This window comes from Pygoscelis adeliae, unplaced genomic scaffold, assembly GCF_000699105.1.
Source record: "Pygoscelis adeliae isolate BGI_AS28 unplaced genomic scaffold, ASM69910v1 Scaffold166, whole genome shotgun sequence".
Classification (NCBI taxonomy): domain Eukaryota; kingdom Metazoa; phylum Chordata; class Aves; order Sphenisciformes; family Spheniscidae; genus Pygoscelis; species Pygoscelis adeliae.
Genome location: NW_008825156.1, coordinates 1,069,572 through 1,085,467, shown reverse-complemented (window position 1 = coordinate 1,085,467; position 15,896 = coordinate 1,069,572). Strand labels below are relative to the sequence as shown.

The window sequence follows — 15,896 nt, the reverse complement described above, 5'->3', positions numbered from 1 at the left end:
AGGTGCTGAGCGCGGCGTGGCGAGGGGGATCCGGCATGGGGTGCTGGCGGGAGCCCAAACCTCATCCACCCCGCACTGGCGGGTCTCCTGGTTTTGGTGGAGCCATGCCGCCCCCCCCCCTGGGGGGCCCCCACCACACACACACCCCCATTAACAGGTGGGCATTCACCCTCCCTTTGCAGGATCCCCCTGACCAAGTTCCCCTCCATGCGGCGGGTCCTGAATGAGGTGGGAAGCGAGATCCCAGACATGAATGCCCTCACCCAGCTCCTCAAGTTCAAGCTGGGCTTCGCTGACCTGGCTGAGCCCACCCCGGAGATCCTGAAGAACTACATGGATGTGAGTAACCCCCCTCCTGCCGACCACCCCTACTGTGGCGGACCCCAGTGCAATGCTGGCCGGGTGGCTGTCACTTCTAGGGGTACCTGTCCTGGGGGGGTGGTGGGACATGCCAGCCTCGCCGTCCTACCACTGCTGGGAAGTTGAAGGAGGGAGAGATGTTGATCCCATAGGAGAGATTCATGCACCCCCACGGCTTGGTGGGTGGTTGCCGAAAGTTGCTTTCCATCATTGCTAAACTAAAAATACTAATATAAATACTAATAATTACAATAATAATAAACAACCCACTGCCATTCGAGCAGGAGCTTTGCAGCTTCTGTGGCCTATTTCCTTTCCTCTTTGTCACTAATTAATGATCATAAATAGGGGCCTGCTCACTTGTGGTCCTTTCTAGCATCTTCTGCCCAGTTTGGGCCCCCCTTTCTGCGAGACAGGGGCATAAAAATCATCCTCCATTCCTTGGGGCGTTGGGGCATAAAAGAGAGAGTATGGGGCAGGGGGAGAGGGCTCAGACTGGGCATCAGCTTGCTATGGGACTGGGGATGCAGGACCCTTCCTCTCGCTATCCTTCATCTTCTGCATGGCCTTGGGAAAAGCCACCCTGCACCTCCACCTTCTTCTCAGCAGCTTAGGGAGCAAAGGGACCTTCATGACGGAAGCAGCGATAAAAGGAGAAGCCAGATAAAGGATGTGAGGTTTGCCCTTGCCCAGCTGCCAGACACGTGTGGGGTTTCCTATTTCTGGGTTCCCCACCAGGTACCCTCGCAGCTCTTGGGGGGGTGGGATGCGGGCATTGGCCAGCAGAATAAAGCTGGCGCCAGATATTTGGGTGTTAGTTCAGGATATTCCCCCCTGCTCCCCTTCCCCAGGGGCATTTGTCACCCAGCCAGCACCGTCATGCCGGGGCTGTGCTGGGAAGGGCCACCGGTGTTTTAATCGGCGGTGTTGAAAGCCAGGGTGCTAGCGGTTGCGCCACGGTGTTGTCTTTTGCAACCACAGCTCAGGCCGCCGCTCGGGGAAGGACTCTGCTCCCTTGTCACAGGGGAACCAGCCCAACCTGCAGTGGGAGATAAGGGACCACTGGGTCCCTCCCGGCCCAGCCGAAAATGCTCTTGCTGCCAGAGGAGCTGTTGGGATGAAAGGCAGAACCTCCCCTAGACCACCCTGTGTGGTCCCCACCAGCCCCTGGGACCCCCCGCGGGTCTGTGTATGTGATATATGGGCCCCTATACCAGGGGGTAATTTTCAAGCCCCAGCAATAATTACAGAATCACTGGAAGCAAGTGCTGCCTCCCCATTATGGCTAATTGCAATGGATTATTAATTACTCAGCGAGCAACCCCTGCAAACTAAGCACACAGGAGGTGAGCAGCTTTGATAATCCTGTTTTCTTCCCCCCCCCCAACTTAATTAAGTACACGGGGTCATTGGAAAGGCCACAGGCTGACTTCCCTTGCTAACAGCCTTCTCTCCAGGGCCCTGATCCAGCTGCTTGCCAAGCATGACATGGCTCTCTGCCCCTTTGGGAGGCCTGGGGAAAAATGGGTCCGTCTGGTACCTGCTGGGCATTCCCCATTCATCCTCTCCCCTCTGGATAGAGGGATGCCCTGCAAACATCTCAACCACCCAGGTTTCTTCCAGTCCCAGCAGACGTGCACTTGCCAGGAAGAGGGGTATCCTTCGGATACCTGCGCTACAGGGACTTCTCCCAAACTCTCACCCCACAGCCCTAAATCCCTCTCTGGCAGTGCTGCTGATGACCTTTTCTCCCTCAAGCTTCTCCAAAGTCTTCCGATGCCCGCAACTGAGCATTTTATTCTTCCCCAACCCAGGGGCTTGCCAGCCCGCAGTGAAAGCCCCAACAGCTGTAACTCCACCCGCGGTAGGCAGAGCTGCTGCTTGCTGCAACCCACAGTTCCTCTGCAAACCTGCCAGCAAAGCAGCTTCCCAGCCAGTTTCAGCTTTTCAATAACGCAGGTGTTTTGCTTGGCTTCCTCCCGTCTTTTTTCTCCTCCCTATAGTGAACCACATGCCGGCCTGCAGACCTTCTCCCTTCTCTTCTGCCCTGTCTTTCTGCCCCAAAAGTCCTCTTCCGCAAGCACCCATCCCACTTCTCCTCCCCAATTTACCCTTTTCACACACGCTGTAATGAGGTGTGAACACCGAAGGGGAGCCTTCCTTCCAGAGGAGGAAGGCTGGGAGCCCATGACTGCCAAAAACAAGAGGAGGGCAGTGTCTAGATAAGAAGCTGGGCCCTTTTTCAATCCTAAGAGATTTTTTGGTCTTTAATGCCTACTTTTAGCTGGCCGCCTCTGCTCATGGCTCCCTTCTTCTCCTTTGCAGGCCCAGTATTATGGCGAGATTGGCATCGGGACCCCCCCACAGAAGTTCACTGTGGTCTTCGACACTGGCTCCTCCAACCTCTGGGTGCCATCTGTGCACTGTCACCTGCTGGACATTGCCTGCTGTAAGTGTCACAGGTGCCAGCCATAACTCAATAGCTCCTCCTTCCCTGCAAAATGCAGATCCTGGCATTGCAAGAGGAGAAACTGAGGCAGTAGCATGAAAGGGCTTGCCAGAGGCTGATGGGTTCTTTAGGGTCAGAGCTGGAAACAGGATCCCAACCTCCTGCATCCATCCTTCATTACTCCCTTCCTGTTTTTTCCCCTCCGCATCACCCACGCACAGCTTCAAACCTTCCCCAACAGCCTTGGCCCTGCAGCTGGGGAGCAGCATCACAGGTTGTGATGTTTCTCCCCAAATTATAGACCGACACTGCTGTTGCCCCATTGTGCAAGGCTGGTGAAAAAAAATCAGCCTCTTGCCAGATCTGATACAAACTGTCCTAGTTTCTGGTTTATTACCGCACGGAGCATGTGCGTGCATGTTTATGGATTTGTGATTAACAAGAGCCAGGTAGGCATGATGAGATGAGAATGTCTTAGGGACTACAAGTGTTTTTGCTCTGTGGTGTACCTACGCAATAAACCTCCACAGTTGAAGGTGTCAAACCCAGCTATGGCAAAATGCCATTTAAAAGCCACGGGCTATGCTGCTTAAGCAGAGTGGAGAAACCTGTGGAGCCAATAAATGCAACTGTGAAAGGCGGCCCACGATGCTTGTTGGGGGTAGGGAGGAAATTAGGACTTCTCGTACGGCCCTGTAGTGCCCAGAGGGGAAACGGACCTTCTTTTTGCATGTGTGAAATGAGGTTTAGGACACTGGTAGGGTGGTGAGGTCCAGACCTGGTCTGTCTTGGGGGTTCCTGATCTGTAGCAGGGAGCTGATTTCTCAAGGCAGTGGAGCGGGTGGTGCTGGGACCAAAGGGCTTGTTATATGAGTATGCAATGAGCCTAACCTCCTGCCAGACCAGGATCCAGATGACCCAGCCAGGGAAGACCCCGTATAGCGTGTGAGTTTCCACAGGGCTCAGCTGGTTCATCCTCAGTCACTGTCTGCCCTGCTCAGCGAGCAGCTGTGGAGCTGGGCTGGCCGAGCTCGCCACACGCTGCTGCCCAACTCGTGACTCGGGAGGAATCTGCGGAGGAGGAATCTGCCCGGCCATAAAACCAGGGATATCTTACAGTTCCCAACCCTTCCAAGGGGAAAAGCAGCTTAGACTAGGGGAAGGCCCTTCTCCTCTGCAAATAAAAGAATATTTTGAGCCCTCTCAGCGCAAAAAACAATGACCATGTAAAAAAATTTCCAGCTAGTCTTAGTAAAAGAAACAGATAAATCCATAAAGTGAAAATGTTCATGCCCAGAGCAGGCTATATTTAAAGCCACCCTGGTTCTCCATGGCACGGGGGGGCGTTTCACTCTGCTGTGTCACGCATCGTGACACACCAGCCATGTAGCCTCTAGGCTAATACCCAGTGGCCAAATCCGATTTAACAGCCAAATTGGATCTGCCCACCTAATTCCCCAGACATTGGAAATGCTTTGTTAAGCAGTCTGGGCTTGGCAAATGCTGGGTTCAGGCCCACTTTCACATCGTTGAGTGTCCATTTGTCCAGATGAGCCGGGTGGTGTGAGGTTAGGTATTGGGGAGCCCTAGGTATCAAGGAGCACTAATGTTGTATGTCCCCCTGTGTCCCGCTCCCTGGCTGCAGTGCTGCACCACAAGTACGATGCCTCTAAATCCAGCACCTACGTGGAGAATGGCACCGAGTTCGCCATCCACTACGGGACAGGGAGCCTCTCCGGGTACCTCAGCCAGGACACCGTCACAGTGAGTAACAACTGCCCTTGCCCCAAGCTGCCCAGCCTGCTTTCGGCAGAGCGCTTGAAGTCATTTGATTTCAATGGGTCTCCCTTCTTGAGTGTCCTACTCGTATAGAGCACGTTTCAGCACCGTGTTTCCAAATGCTTTGAAACGAGGTGGTGATGATGACTGAGGAAGCGATTATGACCAAGGCAGGCAGAGAAGGGGGAAGGTATTAATCAGCAGGTCAGCAGGCTAGGAGCAGGGACTGCACACGTGGTGCCCTGCAAATGCAGTCTCTGGCCATCCCTCCAACCCTTTTCCTCCTGACCCCTGAAATTTCCCAGCCCAAGCGCACACCAGCACCACCACACAGGCTGCTGGTGGTGCCCAGCTTGTTCCTGGCCAATATCCACGCGATAGTGGACGTCCATACAGGCAGCAGCCTAAACACTGGCTAGAAATGGGCTTTTTGCTGCCCCATTCTGGTCTGGTGCTTATGTTTGCAAAGGCTATATAACACCTGGGGTGGGTTCCCCAGCAGCGTTCGGGGCCCAGCTTGAGGTAGCCGGGCTGCTGGTGGTTGCTTCCCATCATTTCCTTCTCAGCGAGCAAAGGCTGAGCCTTCTGTCCTGTGAAGGGCAGGCGCCTTTCACGACTGCCTCCCAGGTAGAGACGCTCATGAGAGTTTGCCAGCTGCCGAACGTCAGCAGCGCACGTGCTCCCAGATTACTTGGTGTCCTGGCAGGGTTAAGAGCATATGATTGCTTTGCCGGGGGGAAACAACGCAAAAGTTTTGCATAAGCACATAAATCTAGGGATTTGGGGTTTTCCGTGTTACGTTCAGCTGCAAAGAATTGGCTTACCAATTTCATTGGGATCAAAAGAAAAATATCCAAGAGGAGCCCGAAGTGGGTGGCTCATGCAAGGAGAACTCTTCAGCTTGTCCTTATATCAGGAAAATTTCAGGCTAGCCTGGAAGCACCAGCCGTTGCCTCTGCACTGCATCCAAAGATGCCAGCAGCTCAGGCTGGGTGCAGGACCCTCTTTGGGGTAGAGGGCTTTTGATGGCCTCGGTGAACCCTGAAAATCGGTGCAGACAAGGCTGTGGGGGACAGCCACAGGGGCTGCCAGCAGCTTTGCACCGCTGGTTTTGCTCTCTGCCTCCTGCAGCCCACCAAGCTTTGGGACCGTTTCAGTTTCATTTCATGCCATTTATTTCCTGCATCCCTCAGTTTGCTTAGAAACACCCCACTGCAAAAGAAACCACCCATCCGAGCCTTCCCGCGGCTCTCGCCAAGTGAAGGCACCATGTATGTAGCATTAATGGATTCTCTTACATTAGGTTTGCAAAACACAGACGGAGCAGGCAGAGGCATCTGCATTTGTCCCAGTAACGGAGCAGGGCAGTGAGGCAGTGAGGCAAACAGCAAACTTTATTGTCCTGTGAAAGTGTGGGCTGGTTTAGGCGCTTTCCAGCTTAATGCAGGGGCTGAAATGAGTCAGAAGGAAAATTGCAGCTTTTTCTTTTTTTTTGTTTGTAATTCTCACCCTAATGCCTGCTTGCTAATTAGTTCTCCACTTCCTGGCAGCTCAGAGGAAGGATTTTGTGCCTGAGCTTGTTCAGGAAGTGAGGATGGCTCTTGGCAGCCAGCACAGCTTGAAGCATTTGGTTTCTGTCTGGGCAGAAGCGAGAGAAACCTCTTGCATGGAGCCTGAGCAGTGTCACTTGCAGTATGCAGCAGCAGGGGCAACTCAGAGGGTCAGGGACTTTCAGCTTGGACACCAAGATGCTTCCTCTGATGTACAACATCCTGTAGGCAAGCTCGCAGTCAGGTGTAGTCTGGAAATGCAGCATTGAAACAGCCTTCAGGGTGACCCTCTCGGCTCCAGCCATCCCAATGGGTGGAAGTAGCCACAGCAGCCTGTGGTAGCACTGACATCTGACCAAAAGGCGCTGGTTGGCAGGTGGTCCAGAGTCCCTCAGCCATGAATTTTTTTGGAGAGGGTGATCATGCTGAGCATCCTTTCTCCTTCTGTGGAGGAATGATGCCTTGCAGCACCTCACTCCTCAGTGCTGCTCGCCCTCCGAAGAGCAGCGGGTTTAGCCAGCCCCCTGCTGCTCGGGCATCTCAGCCCTTTATCGCAGCCCAACCTTGGGATGTCCTTCAAGGACAGCAGAGGAAGCATCACCAGCTGTGGGGCACGAGGTCTCTCCTGGGGCTGCAGTGCAGGTACAACGTGCAGGAGATGCCCCTCCTCGCCTCTCCCCTGTGCCTCTGTAGAAGGGATCTCCAAGCCCTGGTGCCAAACCATGCCACAGAGGCCCTCGCCCCTAGTCTGCCTTTGCCATCTGGCGCTTGCCCGCTCGGCTGAGGCCGCTAACAAGGAGGCTGGGCGAGCTGCAGGGTGCCGACACCTGTCTGCAAAGCGCCAGAGGGCGGCCACCACGCAGCCATCCACTGGTAATGACTTTTGGTCACTCGGTGTCTGGGCGAGAGCCAGCCGAGGGACAGAGATGAAGGATTTGTCACCTGGTGCCAGCATTCTGCTAAAGATGCTCTTGGGTTTCAGTCCTGCTGAGGACCAAGCACGGGCAGGGTCTGCTGAGACCCCACCACCGGGCAGGTATCTGCCTCCCTCTTGGGATGTGCAACCAGGGCAATATTCAAACAAACCTGGCACTCAGTTTTATCAGTCCCTTTCTTTTTTTTTTTTTTTTTTAAGCAGAAGCCTTATTGAACTTTTGGAGCTGCTGCAGGACCAGCTGTGCCGAGTGGTGGAGCAGTAGCTTTTGCAAACCTGCTGCATACAACTGGGGTGCTTGCCACACGCTGGCAAGCGGATGCATTGCTGTGAGCTGTTTCGCCCCACATCCTGCCCTGTGGCTTTCAGCTTTTGCAAGGCTCGATTGCCCTTTCCTAGCACAAGCCTCTGATACCATTAAAGCCAACACTGCCCATCCCAGCTTTGCACTGTCTAACCCTGGGGGGATATTAGTAATTTACAGGGATCGTTATCTACCATCAGGTAGGAGAGGCCAGCTTTTCAGTCCAGCCCAGTTCACTACAGGGCTGCTAGCTGGAGGCTGAGAGGCTGAAAACATCCTACCATGGATGCTAAAATTGCCTGTGGTCAGCCAGAAGCTCGGAAACCTCCTGAACTGCTAGAGCCAGGAGCCGGCAGACACATCCTACTCCCTGTCAGCAGAGCTATCCTGTTTCCTGCGATCTCCTTCTTTCGGGGGATCTGCCCTTGCTGGGCATTTTAGCTTTCCAGTGGGGAACACCAGTCCTTCTTGTGGCTGGCAAGAGAGGTGACCTTTGCATTCACAGTACTCCGCTTGCTATATTTGTGCTTTGAGCTCAACCTCGCTTTCCTGGCTGGGTCTTCTCCGCTCCCATGGGAGGTCTCTGCAGGCTCTTCCGGGAGATACAGCAATGTCCTGGGGATGTTTCTTATGTAGGGGAGATCACAGGGGACGTTGGCAGAGGTCAGAGGGATTTGTACTCCCAACCAGGGATGGATGCAGCACCCGAGGAGGTAGGACACAGAGATGACTTAGATGTCCAGGGAGGGGAAGAAGATTAAAGGTGCAGCGCAAGAGCTTTTTGGACTGGGAGGAAAGGATGAAGTAGGTGATAGGGGAAAGGATGTAGGGGGGACAGAGTGATATAGGGCCCTCTGTGCAAAGAGGCGGAGCTGCAAAATGGCATGGCCAAGTGCCAGGACCCAGCAAAAGGCTGAAAGTGTTGAGTGAGGTAGGCAAAGAGCAAAGGGGGGCTCCCACCCGTCGGGGTGTGCTGGGCTTTACAGGGACTCAGGAGGTGCCACTGTGCAGCTAGCGTGGCCTGTCATCCCCCTGAGGAGAGTGGCACCAGGGTATCTGGTTTCTGCAGCTGCCTACGAATGCAAGGGTGAAAGCAGGCAGGAGTGTGGCAGCGCACTGAGGGATGCACTACAGCCTCTGTTCAGCAAGATCCTGTTTCCACCCTGGTCCCCCGAGTCCGTTTTCTTTACAATCTGCTTTTCGCTTCCCTCCCCATCTCCCCTCAGCTCGGTAACTTGAAAATCAAGAACCAGATCTTCGGGGAGGCTGTGAAGCAGCCAGGCATCACGTTCATCGCTGCCAAATTCGACGGCATCCTGGGCATGGCATTCCCGAGGATCTCTGTGGACAAGGTCACCCCTTTCTTCGATAACATCATGCAACAGAAGCTGATCGAGAAAAACATCTTCTCATTCTACCTAAACAGGTAGTGTTGGGTTTGGTGGTGCACCTCTCGTTGCGAGGGCAAGCCCAGCCGGGCATTTCTTTATGCCTCCCGGTAGCACCTCTTGCCGTGTGCTGGTTTACGCCCTGGCCAGCACCACTGGGGAGGTCTCAGCAAGGTCTTCTTGCTGGAGCAGTCAGGCCAATATCTCTTCTGTTTACTGCTTTGAAGCAACGAGAAGGGAAGTGGAAATGCAGCCATTTCACTGATAAAAAGCTGGGTAGATCTGCTACCAGATGGAGAGACAGAGGATTTTTCCAGAGGAAAGAGAAATAAAAATAAACAGGGTTGTGATCCTGAGATTGCACGCTGCTAGTGCAGTCCCTGTTAGGGGGGTAAACACAGCCCCAGTTTGTTGCCAAAATCCATGAGCCACGTGGCCACCACCATGTCACCTCCCAGGCAAGCATGCCCCCCACCAGTCATCACTAATGATGGGGCTAACACTCCCTCACCCCCTGGGAAACCCTCCTGCGTGACTCCCAATGCCTAGCCACCCGCTGCTGCTCCCCCCAGGACCCCCCATCACCCTCCTGGCACCACAGGGGGGACTCTGAACTACTTCAGTCCAAAAAGTAGCACGCCAGGAGTGGGGAGGGCAGAGAGCACTGCTGCTGGCCAGCGCCAGCCCTCCCCCACCACCATATTTCCTCCCATCTGCTCGGCAGCCAGCTTTTATCTGACGGTAACCTTGAGGATTCGGCTCCAAGGCTGCTGGCTGGTGCAGAGTCGGGTGCAGATAACCTAACACTGCATCAGCCATGTCCAACCCTGCATGAGTGTTTGTGACAAACCAATTATTCAGGGGGTCCCTGCACCGGTGCTCAGTTCCCCTTTGCTGTTTCCCTTCTCTGCAGCGAGTTTCTCCAGGTGTCCGTGCTAAAGCACGAGGCAAAAAGCAGCAGGATGCTTCGGCTGTGCCAAAACATTCCCATTTCCCCACCCCAGCCTATCTCACAGTATCTGTCCTTATATTGACATATTATAGCACAACATAAGTCATCTGTCTCCAACGCTGCTAATGCCGTGCTTCACCCCCAGGCACCCCAGTGTGTGTTTTGGGGGCATGCAGAGGGGGTTGTTCTCACCCTGCCCCTGATGTTCACAGGTTTGGGGTTTTTTTTTCAGAGACCCCACCGCTCAGCCTGGCGGCGAGCTGCTCCTGGGAGGGACCGACCCCAAGTATTACAGCGGCGACTTCAGCTGGGTCAACGTCACACGCAAGGCCTACTGGCAGGTCCACATGGACGCGTAAGTCCCCCCTCCACCCAACTACATGCGTGGGGACACGTGTGCAGCAGCTCACGCCTGGAGCTGGGCTGAGACCCTCCCCAAAAAGGAATCACCTCTATCCCTGTAACAAAAAAAAGCAGATTAAAATCCCACCCTAAGGCTGGGTCGTTTGTCGCTGGTAGGGTACACGGAAAGAGAGGCAGAAAACAGCAGGGGATGTTCTGCAAAATCCTTTCCTCTTGTTTACGGCTTGGCCCTTGAAAACACCTGCTGCACCATTGCGAAGTGGGGAAAAACACCAGCATGTTCTCCTTGCAGGCAGGGCGAGCCCCATGGATTAAACCGCGGCTTTGCTCAGCTCTCAGCAAGGCCTGAGCTGTGTGACTCACTTGCACACAGCTCCGGAGGATCAGAATGAGGCCCCAGGAAGCCAGCCCTTGACTGAAGGGCACTGCGCAGCAATCAGCGTGCATTGTTGGAGGCAGAGGGGAGGAGAGCGGGCTGAGCTGCCGGCCGCCAGCCCTCCGGTCTATTCTGAGCTCTCCCACGTGATGGGAACTTAAAAGGGGCCTGTGATCAGAGTGTGTCCTTTCCCCGGGGACAACATCCCTCCCCAGTGCAGAGTTTTAGTTCTCATCTTCCCCCAGCCCTGCCACGTTGGCAAAGTGTGGCAGAGCCTTGGCTGGAAGGCTTTATCTGTCCACGCTGCTGTGAAACGCGATGCAGGTGAGGAAGCCAACCAGCTCCTGTCTTGCCTCTTCAATGTACATGAACCCTTCCCTTGCCCATGACCCCGTCAGCCATCACACCATCCCTTTAACCCTTTGCTTTTTGCAGTAGCACAGGTCATACAAGTCCCTAATGCATCATCTTTAGCTCACTTGCATGCCTGTTAGTCACGGTGTTTAGCAGGCAGGGAACACAGGCAGCAGTCTGGGCTGCCTGCAGAAATGCAGTAATGGACCAAGGCACCTGCTCAACTGGGAGCAGCCAAGGGCCCTGCGGGGAGCCAGGCATTCTGTGCACTAAGTTGGTGCTGCATCAGGATTTCTGAGCGCCTGTCCTTCCTGGGCATCTGTCACAGCCCTCCCTTGCATGCCTACGTACTGCCCAGGCTCAGCTGTCTTCAACTCTTTGCCTACTGCTACCCACAGACTTCGCTGGGAGGCCTCTAAGGGTTGTCTTCTGTCGGGGCATCTCTCCCCAGGGTGGATGTTGCCAATGGGCTGACTCTGTGCAAAGGGGGCTGTGAGGCCATTGTGGACACAGGAACCTCACTTATCACCGGCCCCACCAAGGAAGTGAAGGAGCTGCAGACGGCCATTGGTGCAAAACCACTCATCAAAGGCCAGGTGAGGCTGGGCTGGAAAAGCGGGAGTCCATGGCTGTCGCGGCATCCGTGCTGACACCCTGCTTTGCACCCAGATGATTCTAGAGACCCCAGTCCTCTGCTCCCTCTGCTCTCCGTTCCCAGCCTGTACTCCTGGAAAAGCCCCTGGCATAGCAGGGACCCCTCCGTCTTTTGACCCTGGGTGGTGTTCAACGCCCTGCTCATGCTCTTGGTAGAGGGCACAGGCCCGTGAACTTCAGGAGGCTTTGGGTCATCTGTGCCACCCGTCTCTGGGAGGTGGAGGAGAAGGGGTGCAAGTTGCAGCTGAGACTGAGGATTCACGTTAATGTGAGTCCAGAGGCACTCTAATAGAAATATATTTAATGCAAATGACAACCCTTCCCTGCCAAGCTTTTAAACCATCTTAGCTAATCTCACAAGGTCATCTATCCTTCCTGAAATTGTGGAGGAACAGGGATTATAAGGACCCTCTAGGAAGGATGCTTTGCTCTGAAACCCCTCCCAAATCACAGAGCCATGAGTACTTGTAGGGCTTTCCTGCAGCATGCTGCAGCAACAACTGGCTTAGACCTGCCACCCTCCCCAAAACTCGCCACTGTTAAACCAGCTTTGTCCGTTCATCACACCGTGAGTCCCTGTCTGTGTCTCTAGGCTGTATCAAGCCAGATCTCCTGCTCCTGTGGCAGAGGAAAGACCCCAGCCCTGCTGCGTCAGGTGCTGTGCCCTGGGGCTCAGCAGAGCCAAAAGCTGAACCCAGCATCATTTGGCTCCATCCCTATCCCTAAAACGCTCTGGCTCCTCAGCTTGCAGCTGTGGGCAGGGAGCAGCCTGCTTACCCCAGCTCAAGCCTCCTCTGCACCCTGAGATGAGCAGTTCTTAGGGAAAACCGCAGCAAAGACGTGGTTGTGCCTGGGGAAGACCGTGGGCATGGGAGCTGCCGTGTAAAGCCTTTGCTTGTTTCTGTTTCTGTTTCAGTATGTGATCCCCTGCGATAAGGTGTCATCTCTGCCTGTCGTCACACTAACGCTAGGAGGGAAGCCCTACCAGCTCACAGGAGAGCAGTATGTCTTCAAGGTGCGTCCAGGCAGCTTTTGCCAGCTCTACGCTTCTCCCCAAAGGCCTAACTTTTGCCTTCTCCACTCAAACCTCAACCATGAAATCTAAAATGCAAGAGCAGCAAAAGCAAGGCTGGAGCTGGTACTTGGGAAAAAGTCTGAAAGGTGACAGGGTGGTGGCACTGGCTAATGGACCCAGGCAACCTCACCAAAGTCCTGCAGGAACGAGACCCCCTGCATGATGCCATGAGGGATAGCAGCATGGGAGAGAAAGGGCAGGCAGGCTGTTGCATCACTTTCTACAAACATTTTGCCCTTTTCTGCTGGATTCTGGTCCCATGAAGCCAGCCTTATCATAGCAGAGGCCACCAGCCTGGCATTTAAGCCATCAGAGTCAACTTGCAAGGACCATCTTGTGCAGAATTTCAACGATGGCTCTAATTCAGAGCAGCGTGGGCATGTGCGGCTTTACTTGATGCTTTGCTGCGTAAGGCCTCTGGGAGGGGGAGCTGGGTTTGGGAGCCGTGGGAGTGGCAAGTTGGGAGTTACTTTTGCAAGCTGTGGATCTCAGACTGGGAGAGGCTGAAGCGCAGCTGGCATTGGCAGGTGTTACTGCTGAGCCTGCCAGGTTGAGAGAAGGGGAGGACCTCCTTGGACTGCAGCTCGCTCTCTTCTCTCTAGGTTTCTGTACAAGGAGAGACCATCTGCCTGAGCGGCTTTTCAGGCCTGGACGTCCCACCACCCGGGGGCCCACTCTGGATCCTGGGAGATGTCTTCATCGGTCCCTACTACACCGTCTTTGACCGTGATAATGACTCTGTTGGCTTTGCCAAATGTGTCTAAGCGCCTGACCCCCACTGCCTCTGCCACACACATACTTACACACACGCACAGGAGCCATAGAGAAAGATTACCAGGATTAGAATCCCAGTGAGTGGAAAGGAAAAAAAAAACAAAAAAAGAAAAAGAAATGGAACTAGATTTAAAATTACACAGAAAATAGTCATTAGTGCCCTGCTAGCTACTTTTTCCCCTCTGTTGAATAAGTGGTGCTGGGAGGTCTCTAGTTGACAACTCCAGCTGGAGTAGCCCCTTGCTTTACTGCTAGGTCTTCCAGTATTTGTTTTTAAGAATGATGCTCAGAGCTGAACAAGGCCCTCTCATGTCTCCCAGCCCTGGTCTCCTTCCTGGGGGGGCGCAGCTGGCTGGAGCCAGCCCCCGGCGCCTTTGTTGCTGCAGAGAGGCTGTGCAGCTGCTCTTGGGTTTGGGCTTCTGCGCTGGAGGAGAGGGATGAGGAAGGCTGTCTGACACATTATTTACTACTTCTTGCTTTTTCACTGATGAAGTGGGGGAGTAGGTGGGGGAGGAGAGTCCATCTTCATCACCCCTCCATGACAGGTTGAGGCAGCAACGACTAGGTCATTTCTCCACAGGTTTGTGCTGGGTTAGTCCTGGGAGAGCACGTCCCGGTCTGGAGCGATGGGGGATCGCAGTAGTGTGCCCAAGGGTTGAGTTTCAGAGCCCAAGGGCTTTGGTGGTGTGTTTTTGTGTTGTGACAGCACTAGTGAGAGAGCTGAAGGCATGATGTCCTCGTGCCTGACCTAACAAGGCAGGGATTCGTAGGGGGGCTCCAGCCAGTGGGACTCTTCAGGGAGTAAGAATATAAAGGGGGTCAAGATAGGGTCAAGATAGGATTTAATAGAGGTCACTTGAATTCATGGCCATGAAATTTTTTTGAGCAAAGTCACTTGACACAGGTTCTCTCAAGTTTGGTGAACTTCTCCTGGGTTCCCTAAACCACAGATCTTCCCAGCTTCATCCGCAGCCAGTGAGTTGAGCATAATGTTTCCTAAAGCAGCTGTGATCCACAAGCCGAAATCACACTGATAAAATCCATAGGTGTTTGTCAGCCACGTAAGACCTTTTGGAAACATTATTCGCAGCATTTTGAACTGCCCAAAACTCAAAAGACAGTTGGCAGAGCCAGGAAGCCTCCCAGGCAGGAGGGTGCAGTGGCAGCTGCTGGACTTGCATTTGCTTTCCCTGCTGCCCGAAACCCAACTGCCTTTAACACCCTCCTTACCAGCTTTCCACCTTACTAACACTGGTGAGAGTTCTGTTCATGTCCACCCTGTGTTGCAGACGGAGTGAGGCACAATCCTGCTTTGGAGAGGTTGTAGCTGGTTTAGCTGTACTCGCAGATCCTCCTGGAGAGCTGAGATCTGTGCATACGGAGCCATTCGCTTCACTGGGCTGGCGTCAGTAGGCAAACACTGGTGGACCTGGGAGAACGATAAAGTGAATTAAGCAGTACTGGAAAGCAGAAGAGAGTCTGCCAAGAATCCCAGCCTGTGCTGGGAGTAGAAGATTCCCTTCACTTTCCCAGTGCGCTGGATCAGGGCCTGAAGTTAGGGAGTGGCAGCAAAGCTGAGGGTGGCAAGAGGACCAGATCAACACCGTCTGTGACCCCAGGCCAGGCAAAACAGATGGTAAAATCCTGGCTTCCCAAAATTCACTGATAATCCTGCCAGCGGTACTGGTGGGGCCAAGGAAGTTCCCGAGAAAGGTCTTTGGGCAGTGGGTAAATAGATGGTTATGCCTGGTGGAATGCATATACATCATCCCCAGTATTGAATTCACCATGAGAATCAGAGGCACAGGTGGGGGAAGAGGTCGCGAGGTGAGCTGTGGGAGAACAGTGAGCGTGTAGCCTGCGGATGTCCCCTGTCCCCACCCCCTGCAGCTGATCAGTTTGGCTTTATAACCATGCCTCACACCTTGGAGGGGTCTGGTGTGGGCAGTGGGGACAGGCCTGGGCACACTTCCGATGCGTGCATTGTCCCCTGCAACCTTGGATGTGACAAATGCTGCTCCCAAAGCTTGCTTCTGCCTGCTCGTAGTCTTCACCTGCAACCCTGCATCTGGACGCCTAAGGACATCTGTTGCAGACTGGCTAGAGAACAGTAGCGTGTTACCAAAAAAAAATCATCAATAGGTACTCCAAAATCAGCAGATACTCAGCACCTCTCCGGAGAGCCCCGGTTTCACACCAATTAAGTGCCCAGAGCTCCTCCAAGTCCTGCTACATTGTTTCCCAGCTGCAGGATTTCTCCAGCGTGGCGAGACAGAGACAGCCTCTCAGGTACCGCTAATCAGACCTGATGCGGGGGGAAGCCCAGTGTGGAGCTGGCGGCAGGTTTTGAATGTCTTCGACATCAGATTTAAGCGGGACATGCAACGCAGCACCAGAACAAGCCGTCGGGCTGCAGTTCTGCTGGGCATGCAATGCCTTATGCCGCCTGCATCGTAGCCTCTGCGGTAATCCAAGGCTGGGCTGGTCTCTGTCCTCAGGCAGGCAGGAGACTGCTGCCTGAGGAAAGAGCATGGCCCAAAACGATGCCCTGAGTGACATATCTTAGGATAGGCTGGAGGAGCGG

General features: G+C 54.1%; 1 protein-coding gene across 1 annotated transcript; it reads left to right on the top strand.

Moving 5' to 3' along the window:
* The first annotated feature begins 177 nt into the window (after positions 1–177).
* On the top strand, positions 178–15,468 carry CTSD (cathepsin D). Its single transcript, XM_009328466.1, has 8 exons — positions 178–339; positions 2,686–2,809; positions 4,455–4,573; positions 8,603–8,802; positions 9,949–10,071; positions 11,261–11,405; positions 12,380–12,478; positions 13,141–15,468. The coding sequence occupies exons 1-8, from the start codon at positions 208–210 to the stop codon at positions 13,300–13,302; spliced, it is 1,104 nt and encodes a 367-aa protein (XP_009326741.1). The 5' UTR covers positions 178–207; the 3' UTR covers positions 13,303–15,468.
* Positions 15,469–15,896: the final 428 nt, after the last annotated feature.